This window comes from Cyprinus carpio, chromosome A6, assembly GCF_018340385.1.
Source record: "Cyprinus carpio isolate SPL01 chromosome A6, ASM1834038v1, whole genome shotgun sequence".
NCBI classification, from domain to species: Eukaryota; Metazoa; Chordata; class Actinopteri; order Cypriniformes; family Cyprinidae; genus Cyprinus; species Cyprinus carpio.
This window is the reverse complement of record NC_056577.1, coordinates 27,997,203-28,018,969: the sequence shown is the minus strand read 5'-3', so window position 1 is coordinate 28,018,969 and position 21,767 is coordinate 27,997,203. Positions and strand designations below refer to the sequence as shown.

The following is a 21,767-nucleotide window of genomic DNA, read 5'->3' as shown; positions in this document are numbered from 1 at the left end:
TCTAATGAAGAATCTGGAATTGAGGGCTCACAAAGATCCCTACTGAACAAGCTCTTTAATGACACAACAGTAGCAATCGATCACAGCTGAGCTCCTTAGATAAAATGACCTTAGTAATTCACATTTCTAGGGACAAGAACCTGTATCGATACTCCAGGCAGTTAATATAGTAGCCCTTGGACACCCTACAGGCTTGTTTCTGTCATGTATCAATCGAGTATTTCCTCCATAGCTGCACTGTTGCTAGGCTGCTGTTTACACTGACACAAACCAAACATGCTCACGGTTTACTGAGCGTCTGCAGTGACAGCTGCTGATATGTAGTTAGGAATGTTTATTATGCTTTTTTTATTTATTGTTATTATTATTACATAAAACACATTTAGAGGAATTGTTCACCCAGATCAAGTTTAGTCAAGAATAGTCAAACTTGAAAGTCAAGTTTGCATCAACATGAGTAAATTTAGTTGTGAATTATGTTTCATTCATATCCTAAGGTAAAATGTTAACTTTGACATTCCTAAAACATTTATTTACTATTGAGTTTGGGTGGGACTTGTCAAAGTGCTCATCTATTCTAATATTTTTATTTATTTATTTTTACTTAGAGACTAGGACTCACACATTTAACATCACAAATGTGAACTACGAGGTGTTACCTGCTTTTGCTCCAGAAACATAGGCAGAAATAGAGCGAGGGATTTTATTGAACATTTCAGACCAATTTTTATGACTAAATTTAAGATTTTTTGCAGCTTTTAATATGCTAGCATATAGATGACGTCAAAGCTAGTTGACATAAATGAAAAGGTATAATTAAAGAATGGTTTTTATGTGACATTTAGGGAGTAAAACAGATGGTAGAACAGAAATGTAAGTTGTAACTCATTTTAAATACAGTATTCTCTATGTATGAAAGGTATAAATCAGCAGATGGTGATTTATTATATATTTCACATATTTCTTGGCCCATGGACAAAGCAAAGCAGGATATATAAATGTGCTTGAGGATATCTCTTTACTTGCTCCTAACTACTTTGATATCTTTCAGAGATTTGATTAAATGAACCTTGCAGACTTTGCTGAAGTCTGGTTCTTCCTGAAATGCTCGATGCATCAGTTAACTTGTCAACAAAACTTTGTTCCCCAGTGGACTGATAAAGCTGGTGTACCGAAACAATCATCCTATGACATTATCAAATCAAAGTGGATTGAGTAAATCAGCAATGTAGTCACTTAAAGTTCAGGGGTCTTAGCATTACACTTCACGTCTGTAAAGCTACATAGACATGTCAGTATTGCATCAGCCGGACATTTCCAGCTGATATCAGTACAGAGTCAGTTAGCTGAAGCGTGCCTCATTGTGTGTTATCTTTCATGTGTGTTTAGTTTAATTTTAGGAAATACTATGGCAGTAAAACAATCAGACAACTTTTTACTGATAACAGTCAATCCTGAGTCTGTTTGGAGGCTCAGAACAAGACTTTATGTTGACCGGTAGTTATGAACAACCTCAATAAGAGTGCCCCACCTTATCTGCTCCACCACATTCAATCTGAATCAGAGAAGTATACAGAAATATTGATGCTGATATGGTTATCAAATTACTATCCCAATGTTTATTTTGTAGTCAGTTTGTGATTGGTTGAAAGTTTAGGTATGCTGGTTTATAGATAATGGCAAAAGAACCATTTCAGGAGTCTTAAGCTGGTTCTCCTTATGGGTTCGTGGATGTTGACAGGAACTGTAAGGGGTGAATGCATTTGAGAATTTTCTCAGACATCTTAAACATGCTATTATATAGAACATCTACTATTATGTAACTGTTAAGATTATAAATGTTTTGGAATTAGTATTATTTGCTATAGATTTAAACTTTGGCAATGAGGCACTTGTCAAGACCATGTGACAAATGGCCTTTTAGAGTTTTTAAGCTCTACAAATTGAACTTTGCTATTAAGAAGGCAGCATTGCTGTGTTTGCATTCTATCAGCCAGCGGATATGAGACGTCTGTTTGCAATATTACGCAACATTTTACAGTAACAATCTAAGGTTTTGTTTATTTTTGCTCACGAGTTAGTGGAAGATACTATAGGTTGGTTAATGTATCTTTTGGACCTAACTACTATACAAAAGGATTAGCACTAAAATTTTATTTAAGCTACACTTTATCTATTTGATGCGGTGACCATATTACGTTTGCACAAATTTGAATGAAAGGAATATAATGACTAAGATTAGACACAAATACTACTTTGTTAAAGTTATCTCTTCAAATTCCACCACGTTGATCTGATTAAGTAATTTGCATATTTCAAGTAAATACTTCTAAATCCTCTATTCAACTTATAAAAACAAATGCAATAGGCTTAGAGGTCTAACATCTTTGTGGACCATTGTGACCTGATACTTTTGTTGCACACATCTAGAATGAAATCTTTATGTGTGATGCATGTTTTAAGCTTTTTAGCAGCATTTCGTTAATTATGTCTTAAAACAATTAACCTTTTAATGGCATGAGAAAAATGTCTTTTTGTTTTTCTAGAGACAAAAGTCTGATGTAAAGATTGATGGAACTAAATTAAAGTGTATTATAATGTTAAAAAAAGATATACTAATTACTTTGGCAGATAATGTCAGCAATTAACCCTCTGGTGAATGACAATGATACTGAATGAATCTGTATGCATAAAATAAATTGCAAAAATAAAAAAATATATTAGAAATCAAATAAATAAACATTAGGATTTTTTTGTTTACAATTTGTTAATTTAAAGGGTAAAAATGCTGCTACTACACTTTTTGGTAAAACATTGCTGAAGTCTTTATAAATCTGCTGAGGTGCTGAATTAAACAATGCCCTACAATGGTGCTATTAACCAACCCATGAGATTTGACGGGCCTGGCCTAAATGGGGCAGTGACTCAGCAGGGCAAAACTGGCAGAGAGGGCATTGGGCGTTTCAGTGCTGTTGTAGCAGGCTTGTTAGTTCTGCAACCAATATATCAGATTTCACAGCTATGAAAGCCCTTGGCCTCAACTGTTCTGGCGGTAAAATGTCATAGGTACAGTAAAGTTTATATCACCAGTAAGAACATGCATATGCAAGGCCAAAGTATGAGCTGGCCAGGGCTGTGTCGGGATTCACTCCCAGTGACTCAAACAACACAAAGACATACTGACCAGTCCATTCATCCATCCTGTGCATAGAGCACAAGGATGCAAGCTGACTGGGCATTAGTTTAGACAGCTAAGATATATAAATAAAAGGTCAGTCTGTGGCCTTGACCTTCTGGCATGATGCTATGCTAATTCAGCTATACGACCTTTTGACCTTAGCTACGCAATGTTTTTGGTTCTAAATAAAGCTCTTATCAAAATAGATGTCTATTATACGCCCTACAGTATATGCTCTTTATAACTCCTCCTTTAAAGGTTTATTTATTTATTTATTTTCAGATCGCAATGAAATGCCACAGCTAAAAGTGATTCAGAGTAAAGGTAAGATTACTCAAATAAATCAGCCTTTTGTGTTTGTGTGTGTGTGTGTGTGTATTCTTGAAAGAACTTGTCTTTAGGGCTGGGCAATACCACTTATTTTCTGACTTCTTAACAACTACCATCAAAGCCTACAACAATTCAAAACATCAGTGCCTTTAGCAACTTTAGTAAAAAAAAAAAAAAAAAAAAAAAAATTATATTTGTCACATTTAGCTTAGTTATTTAGATTATTGGTAAACAGCCCAAAACAGTGAAATATGTTCAGCTAAAAACATCTTAAATTTCAATCTGTTTTTTAAACAAATCTTGTAGTTTCAAAAGACTTGGAATATTGTGCACAAGTAGTATGGACTACTTTAATGATACTTTTATGTTGCTTTTGCATCTATTAAGCATTTGATAGCCACGGTTCTTTTTTACTTTCATTATACTAAAAAAGGGGGCAATAATTCATGAAAATTTGAAATAAGAGTAAATAATAAGGAAAATTAGTTGAATTCACAGTTGAAAAAAAAAACACCCGCTTAGATGCAAGGTGTGATTATTTGTCTGTTGAAAGACATATACTGTACTATTGTCCAGTTTCTGTATTCAGAGCTCAATTCTCACAACTCAGTCAATAAAACCCCTCACCACCTGCGATTAACTGAAAACCCAACACTGTGTAGACTCATTGTGATCCTACCAAGGTAATGGTGTGTCTACTGTAAAAAACATTTCACTTTAATGTTACATTTATCCTTTGTAAATATGAATGAACGTGGTAGAAAATAAAAACAACTCTAAGCTGATTTATATTAAACACATGGCTTAGTGAAAATGTGTTTATCATGTAGTATCCATACTAAGCATTTAGTTGTCAGCTGATCCACAGGTTATGTTTATTATCTAAAATATGAAGTTATATCACTCTCATGAGCAGCTTTTGTGTTTTGAAAACAGTCTGAGATTGCCGTGCCTGTTTGGAACAGATTTAAGGAACAAAAAAAAAAAAAAAACTCACATAAAATGTTATTTCTAAAAATGCCATATGAACTGCATGTGACTAGAAATGCTTAGCTTTAGATAAACAAAAGGTTTATATATTTTGATTTAAAGTATGTATGCAAAATTTTGAATAATATCAATAAATGTAGTTATAATTGTTATATAAATATTATTTTATAATAATAGACTGTACATTTGTTATAATATTTAAATAATGCATTGTAAATACATTTTGATTATAATTACATATTATAATTACGTATAATTTGTTGTGTATATTTTCTTATTGTTATTTATATTACTCAAATTTCCAATAGTAACAGTAGCATAGTAGTGTTTATTTGAAACTTCCAACAATTCCATGAATCTTATTTAACAGGATATTCTCATTAATCTTTTAATTTGAGCATATTCCTGCATTGTATTGTTTCAGTGCTTGATTCACTTCTTTTACGCTCTTCTAAAGACTTGAGCTGACGAACATCCTGGACTGCCACGCTTATTTTATTATATTATTTTCTGTCTCCCAGGTTTAGAACATCCATCACTGATTGTTCAGAAATGTCTGTTTTTGTTTTTCTTAGCATATCAAACAAATTTAACAATGAAACAAAAGGTGCACACTCTTTGCTTGTGTCAGTTTTTTTTTTCCTCGTTTGTGTGTAGTTTTGATTATTGTGCCAATGCGTTGTTATTTCCTGCTTTGCAGGTTGATTATTTTGTTTGTGCGATAAGCAGATACTTCCCCAAAAGGAATTGTCTGTATGAGTGAGACATAATCGCTCTCTGAGCTTCTCTACAAACACGTGTTCAGTTTGACTGCAAGTCTGGTGGTCTAATCACTGATCCAGTATAAAGGGTCCCGAATGGCAGCTCATTGTTCCCTGCACACCCGTTTCCTCTTTTGCCAGGATATGATGTCTTTGCATAAGTGATTCTGCCACATATATTGTGTTCGACTTCTGTTTTTTATTATCTGTATTTTGGCACTGTTATTCTGTTGGTTTCTTCATATGACTCTGTCACCAAATCATATTCCTTGTATGTGTAAACATACCTGGCAATAAAGCTCTTTCTGATTCAGCTCAGGAAAAACAAGTCCATATTTACTCGCCAGCATCTTTAACTTACAATAAAGTGGATCTGGGATTTTTTTTATGTAATATGTATTTTAATTTATAAACTATGTAAATAGGTTTATGAAATAAAGTTAAGCTATTATAAAATATTGCAACAAATCTGGTACATTCATAACTGAAATAATTAGCAATTTGTGCGTATATTAGTGGGTTTTCTTTCTTTCTTTCCGGAATTTTCTGTCACCAGATACCTGCTTTTGTTTTTATTGTATTTCAAAGGAATGAGACATGAAAAGTTTCTTTCTATTTTGAGTGTTTTACTTGGAAATATTTTCTCCTCACACACTTCCTTAAACACTGTTGAATTAAAAATTTTTTTAAAGATCAGAGATTCACTATCATGCACTGCATTATCTAAATATTTCTTTCTCTCACAACGAAACGGTATTTTCGTGCTATTTTGGCATGCATTTGCTACGTATTTTTATGCCACATTATTTTTGTTCTAGGCTATATGCTGTTCTATTATTCTATTCTGTTCGGTTATGTTGTTGTTATTATGAAAAGAAACCGAACTGTAATGAAAGCATCTTTTCACACTGCTTAATCGTGGCTTAGTGAACACTGATGGAGTTTGTAGCCTATTAAAAGAGTTTTGAAAATGCACTTAAAATATGAACAGAAACAGACTACATTTCTCCAGACGCATGCTAACTCATCACCGTCTCGACATAAAAGTGCGCTATGGTTAGTATTATCAAAGAATATACTAACTCAGTCTTCCAAAATTGATTCGCGTGACGTGTGGTTTTGCACGCTCTTGCAGCCACTACGCTCTATATGTCGTCATTCCGGATGAGCCAATCACAGCTCACATTCCTAGTCCCGACCGTCCCGACAGTGTTGCGTCATACATATTAACCCGGCGAAACCGGACAGCGTCTCAGATTCACCGGGTGGAGCTGATAACTTTGGTTTTGTTAAAATAGACCAGATAAGAAAAAGGAGGAGAAATAAACTTATTTAAGAACGACGGAGCTGTAAAGGCGTTTACTCGGTCTCCCTTTAAGCTGCAGCATACTTGGCGAAGCTGTATTTATTTATTTATTTTATTATCGTTATTAACGTTGCTTTTATTTAAAAGTTGAATTCTGAGGAAAAACGAGGGAAAAAGGCGAAGTTTCAACTGAGTCAACGTACGTCGAGACGTCATTCAACATTTGACAAGACGTGATGGAGGACGGAAAGGTAAGGGGAAAAAACGATTTTTTTTTTGTCAAAATGCAAAAAACAAACAAGCACACGAGATACGCTTTAATAAAACATTACGTGGAAAATATTTGTCTGTAATGGTGTTTCTGTAAGCTTAGTTTAAATGGTTTTCTAAATGTCAGTCAGTTAACGATACTAGCCACATAACCTCGCGAGCCTTGATCTCGAGCTCCAAAAAGTTGGCAAACTAACGTTAGTTGAGGGGCAAAAAAATCAAATTGAGCCCGTACCACATGTTGAGAGCTGTCACATGGGTAACGAAGTTGTGTTGAGCACATAACAACGTGCTACAGTTTCCTAAAAACGGGTGTTGATCGTAATTAGTCGCTCAGTGCCGGGAAATCGTTTGTTTAAAAAGATAGGCTGTGTCCGAAAACCATTTTAAGCCGCCTACATAGACAGCATTTTTGGGCATCACAGAGGCGTCTTCTGGCTATGTGTGTATAGCACATTAAGCTGCCTGTGTAGACAGCATCTTTATGTATCAGTGGTGGCGCCTGTGATGCCCTAAAGTGATGACTTTGTAGGTAACACACCGTGTTTTCAGACACAGCCAGAGAATCGTGGTGTACGTGCCCACTTTAATCCATCAGTGGCCAGCTCTTTTCTTTTCTTTTCTTTTCTTTTTTCTTTTCCAATTAAAGTAAGTTTCAATTTAAAGCACTTTGTTGGCATTTCAGGTTTTACATACAATGTTTCCATTTATTACAATATCACACAAAGCAAAAACATACAATATACTATTCCCTATATAAGTTATTTGTTTGGTTATATCATCATAATGATTAGAATTATGATTGAGTTTTTGTATGTGTGTGTGTGTACTGCACATAGATGTTTATATATATTTACAATAATGTGGTTTATATATTTAATTGGATTGTGTATAAATAAGTATGACTGCATTTTCCTAACTACATTTACCTTAGAATTAGCCTTAAAATTGATAATTATGTTTTAATTGGAAAGCACCATCTCTAGTTTTATTTTCGGTGCCATCCAAACTAGTGACTAATACTGCTAGAGACTCATACGTGACTAGTAAGCTGTTATACATGGCTAACCTAACCACAGCTGCATGATGATCACCCACGATAGATCAAGTGTCTTTCAGTTTTCCTCAGCTCAGGGACTTTGCATGATGTTGTGGGTTTTATTTTGTCTTTTATCATGAAAGACAGTCGCAAACCATAAAACAAACTATTTGGGATGTTTTAGAGTTTAAGATGAGTAAAATTAACGGGTTTTCTGCTAAATATAGTGTGGTTGATATAAGATTCTTATGTTAAATTAGACCTAAAGTATAAAAAAAAAATCAGCTTTGTGTTATGCTGTTGCTGCATTTATTCTAGTGTTTGGTTGACGTGCTGGGAACGATGGAGATGTCCCTAGGGAGAGGACAGCTACAGCTGGCTTCAAGCTAGGGAATGCTTAACATAACACTGCTAGTGAGGTCGTGCTCTTGACCCATTCCCAGCACACTGCCTAATGTTGTGCATGCGGCGTGCATGGCTCTTCATTCACCGTGCACACTTGTGTTCCTCTCTAATGCCATGAAACATGCATGCAACCCTCGTGCTTAGTCTTTTCATACCAAACCGGCTTCTATATTAAACATGTACGAAGAATGTGTGCTTGACAAGAAGGTTTTAAATATTATGCCTGATCATAAAACATGTTCAGACATTTAAAGTACATTTATCACTGTGTATTGTATGAATAGACAACAGTGCCACACCTGTCACTCACCTGACAGGTTTTAGTATTTGCATAGGAGGACAACTTTGTCATACTCTCTCTTTCTTTTCCCCTACTTTTTCTTCAGAAGCCCTGATTATGTTCTAAACCGAAAGAAGCATTTTTGCTTTTATGAAGGTACCTCATAATAATTGGTATCATATCTAATGATCTACAATGAATTCTTGTACTTTAGATAATTTTAGATAACCAAGCAAATATTTAATGACTAAACAATGATTATTTCAAGGTAGATATGGAAAGAAATGGAAAAATAACTGAGCATTTCTGAATTAGCTAATTTTGTTCATTTAAGTGGTTCTTCCACCAGTCACTGAACCATATATTATTGGCTGCGAAGGATAAAACCAACCAGATAAAGGCATCTGAGTTAGACAGACATTTGAGACGTGAATTGATGTCTTTACCATCATATTACTGTATACGAATGCAGTGTTTTTCAAATTTCAGATATGGTCAAAACATGTTATTTGGTCTAATCACCTCAAACTGTTGAAAAATGACAGCTGAGCATCAGGACGGCCAAAAAATCAGGTAGGCTAATTGGGGGCAGGTGTACAGTTGACCTGTACTATATCAAGCAGAACTAACAAGCTTTTAGAGGAAATCTCGATTTGTGAAGAGACATTTGAAGCATTTGATTAGGGAGGATTAAACCTAAAGCAAACTGTCGGAAGACTTAATTCTATTTTGCTTTCTCAAGTCAGGCTACTTTTCTTTTCGTATTCACCCCTGCATGACTGCGTCTCTTGTATGTACTTCCCTGTTTATGTCATTTCAGCCTAATTGGTGCTAATAAAGGGATTTCTAAGCAGAATCAGATTATGCAATGATAGAATCCCAGTGAGGTAATTAATTAAAAAAAAAAGTTTTTCTCAAAAATCAAGGGGCGAATCGGTGCTGAGCTGTAATTGCTAATGCCAGACGTTTTAAAAAAAGAGAGGGCAGAGTTTTTGTTTGAGGTCATTTACTGTAGGTTACATAATATTGTTTGTAATACAGCAGTGGTAGGTCTAAATCCTAGCGGGGCCCTGTTCCAGTGAAGGATATCATTGTTAGCACTTTAAAATTTCCGAAACTTATTGTCGCAGTGTGTAAAAGCAATTCAGTGTAGTTGTGAGTGGCTTATGTGAAATCATGATATTAGTGGAGTGACTCAGACTTTACAGAACTAGAGGCTGGCAGATAGATGCTGCTTGGGAATGAGGACGTGCCAGTCAGAGCATCATCTCAGAGAGAGTGAGAAAGGCAGAAAGAGAGAGATCTTTGTCTTTGCTGCAGAGTAAGCTCTTCTCCTTGAGTACGAAGCAGACAGCTTCTCTTCCTCATCTTGCAGGCCTGTATTTATCATTCATCGGCTCCAGATGTATTTGGACACTTAATTCAACTTAAAATGTCTAAATGCCACTGCATTAGATAACACAATGCCAAACCCAAGTGGCATCTCAAATGCTGCATTTCTCAGATCTAACCTTCCTTTTCACTGAGTAGATACAGTTGATTTTAGTGATTTTTAATGACAATTTAGTTCCCCTGAAATTAACAACGTTAACGGCCAGAAAGCATCCTAATACTTTTAAACAGCATATTTATTGTTTTATTGTTTAAAACACTTTTGCTTCCTTTAAGTAAGGGATCATGTAAATCCAGCCAGTAGTTAATAATCCCTGACATGGTGATCAGGACTTGATCATCACCCTAAAAAGGTTTATTTTGTAACAACAACTGGCTGGATATACATTATCCCGCTTAATACACAACTACTTCCCACATAAGTAAGTAATTAGACAAATAATATTGATTTGAGTTGAAATGTTTTATTTGTTCAAAAAACTTTTAACACAGACGAATGAATAAGTTCAAACTAGACGAGCACAGGGTGTGTTATACAGGGCCTGTCATTAATAAACCATTAAATAAATAGAGGAATAAATGGAAAAATTTATTGAAAAGTCAGTAAGTTCAATCACAGACAATGATTGTCCAGCTTGAAATTATATTAAACTGATGCAAATAATTAGCTTGATTTGAAGTTTTGATGGGAATCATGGTGCCCTAATTGGGCCTGTTTCTTGTGAATTAAAATTGGAAGAACAAAAAAAGCTTCTCGGTTGGTTGCAATCAAATAAGTTATGTTCTCACTGGCTATTATTGCATTTCCAGCGAAATCCTGCGCTATCCCTGTACTGTGTGCTTTCTAAGGACAGGTGTGTTTAACTTACAGTATGTCATTGTGTTTTCTACCTGAGGTTGATATGTTTATGTGATCATGGCTTTATTTACTTTTTCTTTTTATCATATTCAATTAAATACGATGTTTTTTTTAAGATACTTTTTTGTTTGTTTGTTTAACTAAGGATGCAGATCCTCACACCACTGGTTTTTAAGGTTAATGAGGCTACAAAGTAAGAAAAATTCCAGTAACGTTGCTGTTGTGAAGGTGTTAATCTTTAGTTTAATAGTTATTGCACATAGTTTATGATGTGTATTAATCAGGGTGACTTAGGATACAGACATGAATACATTCACATTGACACACAATTTATTATTTATACAAAAATTATTTGTATTTTTGTAATTTTATTTATTTCCCTAAAATACATTGAAAAGGACACACAAACACACACACACACACACACACACACACAACAGAAAATAAAATAATTCAAAGTAAAAATAGCCCAGTATCAGCCATAGTACAGAATCTAAGGCTTTCAGTGTTTTAAGCAACGTAAAGATCAGCTCAAATTTGTCACGTAACTCTGAGGGACCCAAGAAAAAGAAAAAAAAGCTTCTGTACTTTGCAATGAATAGCGAGGTTTATTTGCATGCTAGTTTGGTTGCTACGACAGAGCTGGTGTACAATTGCCTGTTGAGGAAGTTTTTGTTTGCATTTTTCTACAGGAAGTCACCAAGTTTTTTTGCCTCTACTGCTCATATTATGATGACAATTATAAAATTCATTTTTATTCTTATTGTTTGAACAGTGGAAAAAGTCCTAAACTTCCCTTAAACTAAATGTAATATGCCTACACACAATGAAATAAGCACTGAGCCAAAATATGTGTCCAAGTCAGCTGTCAGTGTGTGCTATCAGCAGAAGGGTGTGACTGTTTATGGTGTGAGCCACGTGAATTCAGGATGACAAAGCTAAAAATATCATTTCATACATGTGTAGCACCAAAACGGTTACTGTTAAACTTTATATATCTGTTTGATCTGTGTATGTAGTTAAAAGGTTTACACTGTGTAACTAGGCATGTCTACCTAGTTACACGCTGCATAGTAATATAAGGTAAAGGCAGGAATCTCAAGAGGAATGTTTCATAGCCCAACCTACACCCTCCCCTTGAGTAAAACGCAAGTCAAATCTTCCATATTTAGAGGTTTCATCTTTCTTAAAGAGGCCCTCACCTCTGCATCTGTTCTGAGTTGTGTTTGCTATCAGAAATAATGTTTTAACAGCAGGAAGGATGTAGTTAACTTCTGAGGGAAGTCGGCTGTGCCCAGGCTACTGTTTATTGCATTTTCATTTGTGTGGGCTTGGTCAACATGTTCTTGTGTGTGATTTTGACTTGCATTTTAAACTACTGAATGAATATTTAAAAACCTCCTAGAGGTTTTGTGTTTGTGTGTATTTGGCTTCCTGTTTCAGGGCTGGTTAAACAGCATAGTCGTGAGCTCCATGAACTGCAGCCTCTGTACATAAAGTGAAGATGTATCCACTTCTTGCCCCTTTTAACCTCTTGCGTCTTGTGCAGAAGGGTGTCCTTGTGTGTGCAAATGAAAGAAGTGCACACATCCAAAACTGGTATCTTTCTCGTCGCCGACTGTCTGTTTATAAAGGAGGAATGCAACTCTGAAATGGAGATCTGTTTACAGTCTCATCTAGCATGCTAAATGCTAGCTCAGATAAGAATAGCTTGCCATTTAAAGCTCTTTTTTAGAGTTGTTTTAGTTTGAGTGAATCAACAAACCAGAGACCTTTTACAGATTCCATCATAATATTCCTTTCTAGGTTGACTTCCATAAAAGGAATAAAAAAAAAAGTGTAGAACCTGTTGATGCGGTTTCGTGCATGTTAGCGTAAAATGTATTTTAAGGAGTGCTTGAGGCTCTGTATGACTTCTGAATGTATCAGTAATGTATTTGGGCTAAAGTTCGTCATTAGACATTCATATTTGGAAAGCTGGTAATGGCTTGACTTACGGGTCAAGTGGCTTTTAAAACAGTGTACTAAACAACAAGCTTTAGATGGTTTTGTTTTAAAGCTGTGGATGGGTAACCATGTGGAAAAAGATGTCCATCCCATATCCTCTCTGTGTGAATAATCCAATCCAGTGATTTCTGAAATAACAGTCAGGAACCCAAACAATGACGATGATGACTTCAGAGGAGAAGAGCGTTTACACAAACCCATTCTTTATAGGGGCGGATTAAACCACTAGAAATTCTTCCCTAAGTTGTCCAGTAGACTTGCATTATAGTCTTTCACAAGTTCAGGTTCAATCTTTGCAGTTTGCAGGAACAGTTTGTTTCAGGTCAAGAGGCACAGCCTTGCTCTGATGTCATTTCACCCAAACTTGGGTAGATAATGTTGAAACAAATATAGTAAGAGGTTGAATCATGTGAAGCCTCTCATGTCCCAGTCACATTTCACCTCTAGAGACAGAAAATAATCTAGGTAATTATATTTTTAATAAGAAGATAAAGGCAATTTTTTTGTATCTGATTACTTTTTGCAGTGTGACACTTATTTTCATCACAGTTAATCTTCCTCAGTTTTCATAGTAATTAAATTATATGCTTAATTAAATGAAAATAATGTCAAATAATATTAAATCATAATTATAAAAAAATTATCTTACTGGTACATAAAATGTTTATTCTCTTATTCTTATTTTATTCTTTTTATTATAATATAATATGATTCACTCAGGATTGACTAGCCTTTATACAGTAGCATTGCATTAATGCAATATTAGCGCACTATGCTATTTTAATGAGCTTTCAGTTCCCTTTCACCAAGATTTCCTGTGTTGCAGACAGATTTCATCACATTTTGTCCAGTCATTTTCAAACCAGCCAGTCCGAAAACAAATATACTTCAACTTGGGTTTTTTTTTTTTAGGAATGAGGAAAGAGATTTATTATCTGATCACTTCCCTGAGAATTATTGAAATATATCTTCCAAACCTGCAGAAAAATAAACAAAATCTGTCGGGAAGTCATCTGTGCGAGTGAATACTAATATTGTATTGAAAGAGAAGGAAATGCTTGTCATTTTGCGTAGGACTTATCTTTAAAGTCCCACCAGGAAGGGGGTGTTGCTGGATATTTTAAAATTCTGAATTCTTTTGGGAATACTGAATACTGGAAAAGAAATATAAATATGTTTGGGTTTCTTTTTTTAAACGTTCAGACAAAAGGCCATCATAAATGTTCTGATTTTTACAGTTTTTGTCATCTGCGCAGTAGCCTAGCAGTTCGCACTGGTTGGCTAAAATGTTTTTCATTTATGAGGAAGAACAGAATTAAAACAAGCTCTGCAGCTACCCTGACACGTATCAGAAGGACAAACAATAGGTCACCACACCTCTGAGTATAGTTCTATTTATTACAGTCAGGTCTGACCAATCTTTGCTTTTGTCGAGCTCTGTTGTGCAATGGGACTTGATGGAGGTTCAATACAATTCATTGTGTAGCAAAAAAAATGACTCGTTTTGTTTTATTCTTCCCTCAACAGCAACTGACCTTCCCGCTGATGCTGACTGTCGGGACGGCTGTGATCGGCTCCCTTCAGTTCGGCTACAACACAGGTGTCATCAATGCCCCGCAAAAGGTGAGTGACAAGCACATACTCACGCATGCGCAAACTCTGAGGGACAAACTCTTTACTGTTCACCCTGATGTCCCAAGTGTGTCCTTGGACTTTGACATTATCAAAACACTGCCCCTTCACTCAGTCATGTACTTCTGCAGCTGTTTCCAAATCCCTGTCTGTCAGTGGACACACACACACACACACACACACATACACTCTTCCATCAACATAACACAAAGGCCTCCTGTTCAACTACAGGTGGACTGCAGAGTTGCTCTATACATCTCCTCAGGGAGATTTTGCCTGTTATCTACATCAGTGGTTCTCAACTCCAGTCCTCGGGACCCACTGCTCTGCACATTTTGTTTGTCTCCCTTATTTATCGCACCTGATTCAGATCATCAGCTCATTAGGAGAGAGGTCCATGAACTGAACTGAGTGTGTCAGATTCAGAAACATTCAAAATATGCAGAGCAGTGGGTCCCGAGGCCTGGAGTTGAGAACCACTGATCTACATATTATGAGGCAATTTACATTTGTTAAATAATAAGTGACTAACTGCCTATCAAATATACATTAAATACGCTCTCTGTTCTGGTACATGGTGTAGGTCATCTCTCACACATAGCACAGCTTGTTCAGACATGCGTGTTGAACTAGGGGCCAGGCTTTGCTTGAATGGAGCTTTTCTGGCTTTTAAACACTATATGGAGTGTATAGATTCTATATTCTCACTATATACTCATACTCCTCTTCCTGTGAGAGAAACCATAAATGGACTTATTAATACCTACTGTAAAGAAAAAGATTTGTGTGTATGTATGCATATATATATATATATATATATATATATATATATATATATATATATATATATATATATATATATATATATATATATATATATATATATTTAAATGCAATTATTGTACTGTACTATTTTAATATATTTTAAAATATAATTCATTCCTGAAATGTAAAAGCTGAAGTTTCATCAGCCATTACTCCAGTCTTCAGTGTCACATGATACTTTTATTTTAAAATACTGATGTAGTGCTCAAGAAACAAGATTTCTTATCAGCACTGCTGAAAAAGTTGTGCTATATAATCCATTTCAGTTTTAAAACTTTTTTTTTTTTTTAATTATTAGTATTAGATTAGTATTGGATTAGATTGCCTAATAATTTAGTAACGGTTTAATCTTTGGCAAATCTTGAAATGAATACCCATTTTTATACTGTACGTTATAATGTTGTGTTGCCTAGATTGACTTGTAGCATATAATTTTAGCATTTGATTTTCATTTTTAGGGGTTTTCTTGATTTAGACAAAATAGAGTACGGTTTTGACATTGACCATTTATCTGTCTATTGTTATCAGGCAGAGTTTTATTATCATAGACAGTGTTTCAACTAGTTAAATACCATTAGAATGGTGTGTTTGCTTTCGCAGACCCTCTCTATATATAATCACTTCGATAAGATTACTGCACCCTCAAGGGCTTGTTGTCCGCAGTCCTCCCTTACTGAGACTCTACTCACAAATCACCAAAACTATACTGTGTTATAATGCATTATCTAGCGCAAAACTCCTCTATGAATGGACTGTATTATTTGTGACCAGATGGATCTTTGCTGTACTCCTCAGTGCGGGAGTTCACATAATCAAACATTAAAGGTCCTGATCAACCTGGTCAAATGAAAACTGTTATCGCTTTCTCACCCGCATCTTTCCAAACCCATTTGACTTTCTTTTTTCATACAATGGCTGATTTGATTGGGACTGTGGACAGCTGTGTTCAGCATTTACTTTAACTAGACATGGTTTTTAAAGACTGTTGTGTTTTAAGAGATTATTTGATAAGCAGTTTAGCCCCTCATCTGGAAGAAGATTACATTTAGTATAAGTAATAGGTTTGTGAACTAAAATTGCTTCCTATGTGCATGTGTCTAGCAGTGATTCTATAAAAATAAAACACCACGGTGTTGTGTAACAGGTTTGTATAATGACGGGTCGAACCCAGAGCACATGACTTTAACCATGCATGATATTTATGTGATACTGATGCACTGAAGGGCTTTCTGCATGCCTAAGGTGTCAGACAGCTCATGACTAGAAAGGAGAGACAGGAAGTGGTCGCAGAGAACTGGTTTCCTAACCGTAATACGTCAACAGATCATACAGAAAAAACTTTTTTTTATTCTCCTTTATAACACAGCTTGAATCTTACTGGGTGACATTCCTCTGATCGCTACAACAGATAGTCTGTGTTTATCAACAAACACTTCACATAGAGATCTCAGAGAAACTTGACTCCCTCTGTGGGTTTCAGGTTTCATTACAAAACCATGTTACCTAATACTGAACGAGACAGTGAGCCACCTGCTGGACAGAATTGCTCATTACAACATAAATCTCAAGCACCCCGAGCAGATTGGTGATATTAAATTATAAATAAAAAGTAAAGCATAAAACAAAGTGTTTAAATTATATTTAAAAATATTAAAATAATTAAGAATCAAATTTATTTATTTTACACAAGTCCTATATAGTTTTTATTAATTTTATATCAAATTAAACTCAATTAAAATGAGTAATGTTGCCTTGGCAAGAAACTGAAATAAAAGTTTGTATTTTATTTCAGTTAACGTTTGTCTTATTTCAAGTAACTTTTTTTTTTTATGGATTTCAGTTTAGTTTCGATTTTAGTAATTATAATAACCCTGGTAATAAGTGACTGTATTTGTGTTGTAGATCATTGAGGCCTTCTACAATCAGACATGGACTGATCGACATAATGAGAACATCCCTAAAACAACCATGACTACCCTGTGGTCTCTATCAGTGGCCATCTTCTCTGTGGGTGGCATTATTGGATCCTTCTCCGTCGGGCTGTTTGTTAACCGCTTTGGAAGGTGAAATACAGTTGTAGTCATTGATATGTTTTTTTTTTTTTACATTATGGCAACACCATCTTTTACATTATTTAATTCCTTGTGTACAATTCAGCACTTGTTTCTGATGGTGATTGGATGATTTTAATGTTTGATTATAAAACTCTTGCTATTTTTTTCTCATTTCAGGAGGAACTCCATGCTCATGGCTAATGTCCTGGCTTTCATCGCTGCAGCACTGATGGGCTTCTCTAAGATGGGGGCGTCCTGGGAGATGCTCATTAGTGGACGGTTCGTGGTGGGCCTTTACTCTGGCCTGTCCACTGGTTTTGTGCCCATGTACGTAGGTGAAGTGGCCCCCACAGCCCTCAGAGGAGCCCTGGGCACCCTTCACCAGTTGGGCATCGTTATTGGCATCCTCATGGCTCAGGTACATACATACTCGAGACATTTTTGCCGTTTCAGTCACCATTTGGGTATTTCTCCATGTTTATGTGCTGTTTTGTGTATTGTAGATCTTTGGTATGGACGCAATCATGGGAAATGCTACCATGTGGCCATTCCTCCTTGGCTTCACCTTCATCCCAGCCCTGCTGCAGTGCTGTTTACTGCCCTTCTGCCCCGAGAGCCCTCGATTTCTCCTCATCATCCGCAACGAGGAAGACAAAGCCAAAGCAGGTGAGCACAGACCCACAGCACCTAAACATCCCCATTTATCCAGCGTAGGAGTGTTTTCATCAGTATAAACATGTTTTCATGTGCCTTTAGTGCTTAAAAAGCTGCGCGGGATGACAGATGTGAGCGCAGACATGCAGGAGATGAAGGAGGAGAGCAGACAGATGATGAGAGAGAAGAAAGTGACCATTCCTGAACTGTTCCGCTCTCCGCTCTACCGACAGCCCATCGCTATAGCCATCATGCTGCAGCTGTCCCAGCAGCTTTCTGGAATCAATGCTGTGAGTACCTTCATGCAAACTCGTTTACAGGTTAAACAAAGACAAACCTTAGATCTGTACCTTTACTGTTTTTATATAAACGCAGTGTTATTTGTAACTCAAACCCTTTGTTGTGTAGGTATTCTACTACTCTACAAAGATCTTCGAGAAGGCAGGTGTGCAGCAGCCAGTTTACGCCACTATTGGAGCAGGAGTCGTCAACACAGCTTTCACTGTCGTGTCGGTGAGTATCAGTATGCCAACAGACATGAGCACGAACCTAACAGAACCATTGCTGTTACTATAGTAATAATTATATATAATATTCAATGATGTCATTAATCTCCAAATGACCAAATATGATCTATCACTAGTGTATACTGTATATACAATATAGAGCATTTATTTTGCATTATATTAATATGATTTGTTATTATTATGCAGCTGTTTGTGGTTGAGCGAGCGGGCCGCAGGTCTCTGCACCTCTTGGGACTGTTGGGAATGGCTGGATCTGCCGTACTGATGACCATCGCTCTTGCATTGCTGGTATGCAAATAACATATATTTACATAAATGGCAGGGCACCTATGTTTAGAGAGTTATTAATCATTCGGACAGTCATCCTTTTGGATTGAAGGTTTACAATATATTTGAACTGACGGCATTATTGTCCATCTCTCCAACAGGAGAAGTACGACTGGATGTCCTACATGAGCATCGTAGCAATCTTTGCATTCGTGGCCTTCTTTGAGATCGGACCGGGCCCCATCCCATGGTTCATTGTGGCTGAACTGTTCAGTCAGGGCCCAAGACCCTCTGCTTTTGCTGTTGCTGGATTCTCCAACTGGACAGCGAACTTTATCGTGGGCATGTGCTTTCAGTATGTCGAGGTAAGAGGCCGGTGAGAATTATATGAAGGAAGTGGACACATTTGTTTTGGCTGGTTTAACTTTATTCTCTCTGTCTTTCTTGTGCTTTAACAGGAGCTCTGTGGGGCGTACGTGTTCATCATCTTCACCGTATTTTTACTGTGCTTCTTCGTCTTCACCTACTTCAAAGTCCCAGAGACCAAGGGCCGGACATTCGATGAAATCTCCGCCGGTTTTCGCCAGGCAGCATCAGGTGCTGAGAAGCACTCACCCGAGGAGCTCAACTACCTGGGGGCGGACTCTCAACTTTAAACCCCTCCTCTAACCCCGCCTCCCTCATCTGGTCACTCTTCTGCGCGCAACTACTAAGAGAAGGGGTCAGCGGGCTGTCAATCAAACATTTCCCCCCTTCCCATGGCTGCACTCACCTCCTAGTCCCCCCGCGCTCCCCGATGTCTTCACACGGCCAGCTGAACAGCAGCTGCTGGATGCCAGACACGGGGTTTGAGAGGCAGGGAGTAAGAGTAGTTATCATATTCCTTCTATCAGAAAGATGATCGTTTTAAGACATGTTTGAGGTGTTGAATTGCTTTGGCTAGTTTTACTAGGTTTTATGTTTTTATATCTATCTTAACTGTTACTTCTGCTGTGCTATGAGAGAGTAAAAAATCCCCAGAGGTCACTGGGTCACTCCTGATCAGGCTCTTGACGTCAGAAATCCAGATGCCAAATGTACGCTGACTGACAATTTAATACTGTATTCCAGATAACTGTATCTCATTTAAACTATATATTATATATAAACATATTTTAACTGAGGTTGAGTTATATAAGCCCCAAAATATGTTATCTATGATGCCATCCATTGAAACAATATGACGTTATACATATATCTACATTCATGTAAAACTCTTCTGCATAGCACCCATTTTTTATTTTAACGCTTTACAGGGTATTTTATCCCTATTTTCATATCAAAATATGATGTCTTCTGTTCTTGCTTTTCAAGATGCATCACATCTTTTTTAAATATATTTATATTTTGTAACAAATTCACTTGCTTTCTCTATGAAATGTAGATAATCACGATCACTCCAGTAGGAGACAAACAGAAACATTTCTTAAATCTTTTCATTATGTTTCCAAATATTACATCAAACCCAACTTTTTAATGTAAGGTCGTCACTTTATAATGCACAATCAGACGTACTCTTTAATGAAAGTATTAGCATGAGTCTAAGTGAATGTTGATCATACAGTACAGCAGATATCAGACATTCATGATGTTCCACTTCAGCACAAGTTCAGATGTCAGTAGTTTGAAATGCGTTTTGCACAGTCGACTCCCTCCAGCTGAGGGACAATTGTCAAGTTGGGAAACACGGAGAGTGACCAAAATGCACTGTGACTGGTGGCGTGATTAGAGTGCACTGAACAGCCTTCCTCTTCATCTTCATCTGATGGAAGAGCTGCGAAACCAGACCATTGATGATGCTGTTAGTACAAACCATGTGTCTGTTAAGAGGCGTCTGCTCTGACAGACGTGTTTGGAAACACGGTATGCCTGGCTTCAATGTGCCTTGTCATTTTTTAAACTTCTAGTTTTCCTTTTTTCTTCTCTTTTGACCTAGTATGTTCACCCTTGATAGTTTACCTGTAAGTATTTGTGGTTTTTACGCACATCAAAGTCATCAAATGAGGTTTTTCACTTTGACCTTGCGTGAGCATATATGTATAATCTGCTGTTAAACATTATTCTGTTTTTTAAACACTCCAGAATCAATTTTAGTTCTATTTGTAGGTGAAAAATCTACATAATTGATCTTCACCTCTAATAAATCACCTATATTCGTGACCTTTTAGACATATCAAATACCTGTAAATGAGTTTTTTTTTTCTTTCCACTTTGAGTAGAGTTTGAGTGTGTGCATGTGATATTTGGCCAGTTTGCCAGCGATACAACAGGTCAAATGAATTTCTGTTTCAACACCAGCATCCTGAATACATATTCACCCGCACAGCATTCCATATAGGAGTATATTGTGTGTGTGTGTGTGTGTGTGTGTGTGTGTGTGTGTGTGTGTGTGTGTTTTTACATTTTGTACACATCAGAAAGAAGTGTTTCAGATCATACGCATGTTCACATGAACTCTCAGAATGAGCGTGGCCCATTGAAATCACTGATGTATGTTGTGAGAAATTGTCAAAGAAACATTTTATAGCCTATGGAGAGTTCATAGATTTCCCGCTGTAACTGTAAATAATGAATGTAAAATAGGTGAATTTTATGTCTAAGGTATTGTAGTTTTATAGTGTGATTTTAATAGCTGTACCATTCTCATTTGTCATTTCCCTCTGTTTTTATAATGTAGAATATATTTCTCTTTCTTTTCTTTAATGCACTATCATGGTAGTCAATACTGTAAGGCAATGTATACATCTTACTGTTTTTGTTTTGTTTACCGTACTGTATTTATTAGAACACCTAATTTATTTAGATTTTTTTTTTTTTTTTTTTGCTGTCAGTTTTACTTATGGAAATAAAATTGTTAGAAAAAACAATGTGTTTGTGAGTGAATTAAGGATCAGCGTGGGCAGTTTTAGCTCAGTGGTTTCCAACAAGTGGTTCTGATTAATCAAATACACC

At 36.3% G+C, this 21,767-nt stretch overlaps 1 protein-coding gene across 1 annotated transcript; it reads left to right on the top strand.

Annotated features, from left to right (window-relative positions):
• Positions 1–6,489: 6,489 nt before the first annotated feature.
• slc2a1b (solute carrier family 2 member 1b) lies at positions 6,490–20,820 on the top strand. The gene is made up of 10 exons (XM_042758842.1): positions 6,490–6,816; positions 14,345–14,440; positions 17,177–17,337; positions 17,506–17,746; positions 17,832–17,994; positions 18,085–18,272; positions 18,391–18,495; positions 18,696–18,797; positions 18,938–19,141; positions 19,235–20,820. Exons 1-10 carry the CDS (start codon positions 6,802–6,804, stop codon positions 19,430–19,432), a joined length of 1,473 nt encoding a protein of 490 aa, XP_042614776.1. The 5' UTR covers positions 6,490–6,801; the 3' UTR covers positions 19,433–20,820.
• The last annotated feature ends 947 nt before the right edge of the window (positions 20,821–21,767 follow it).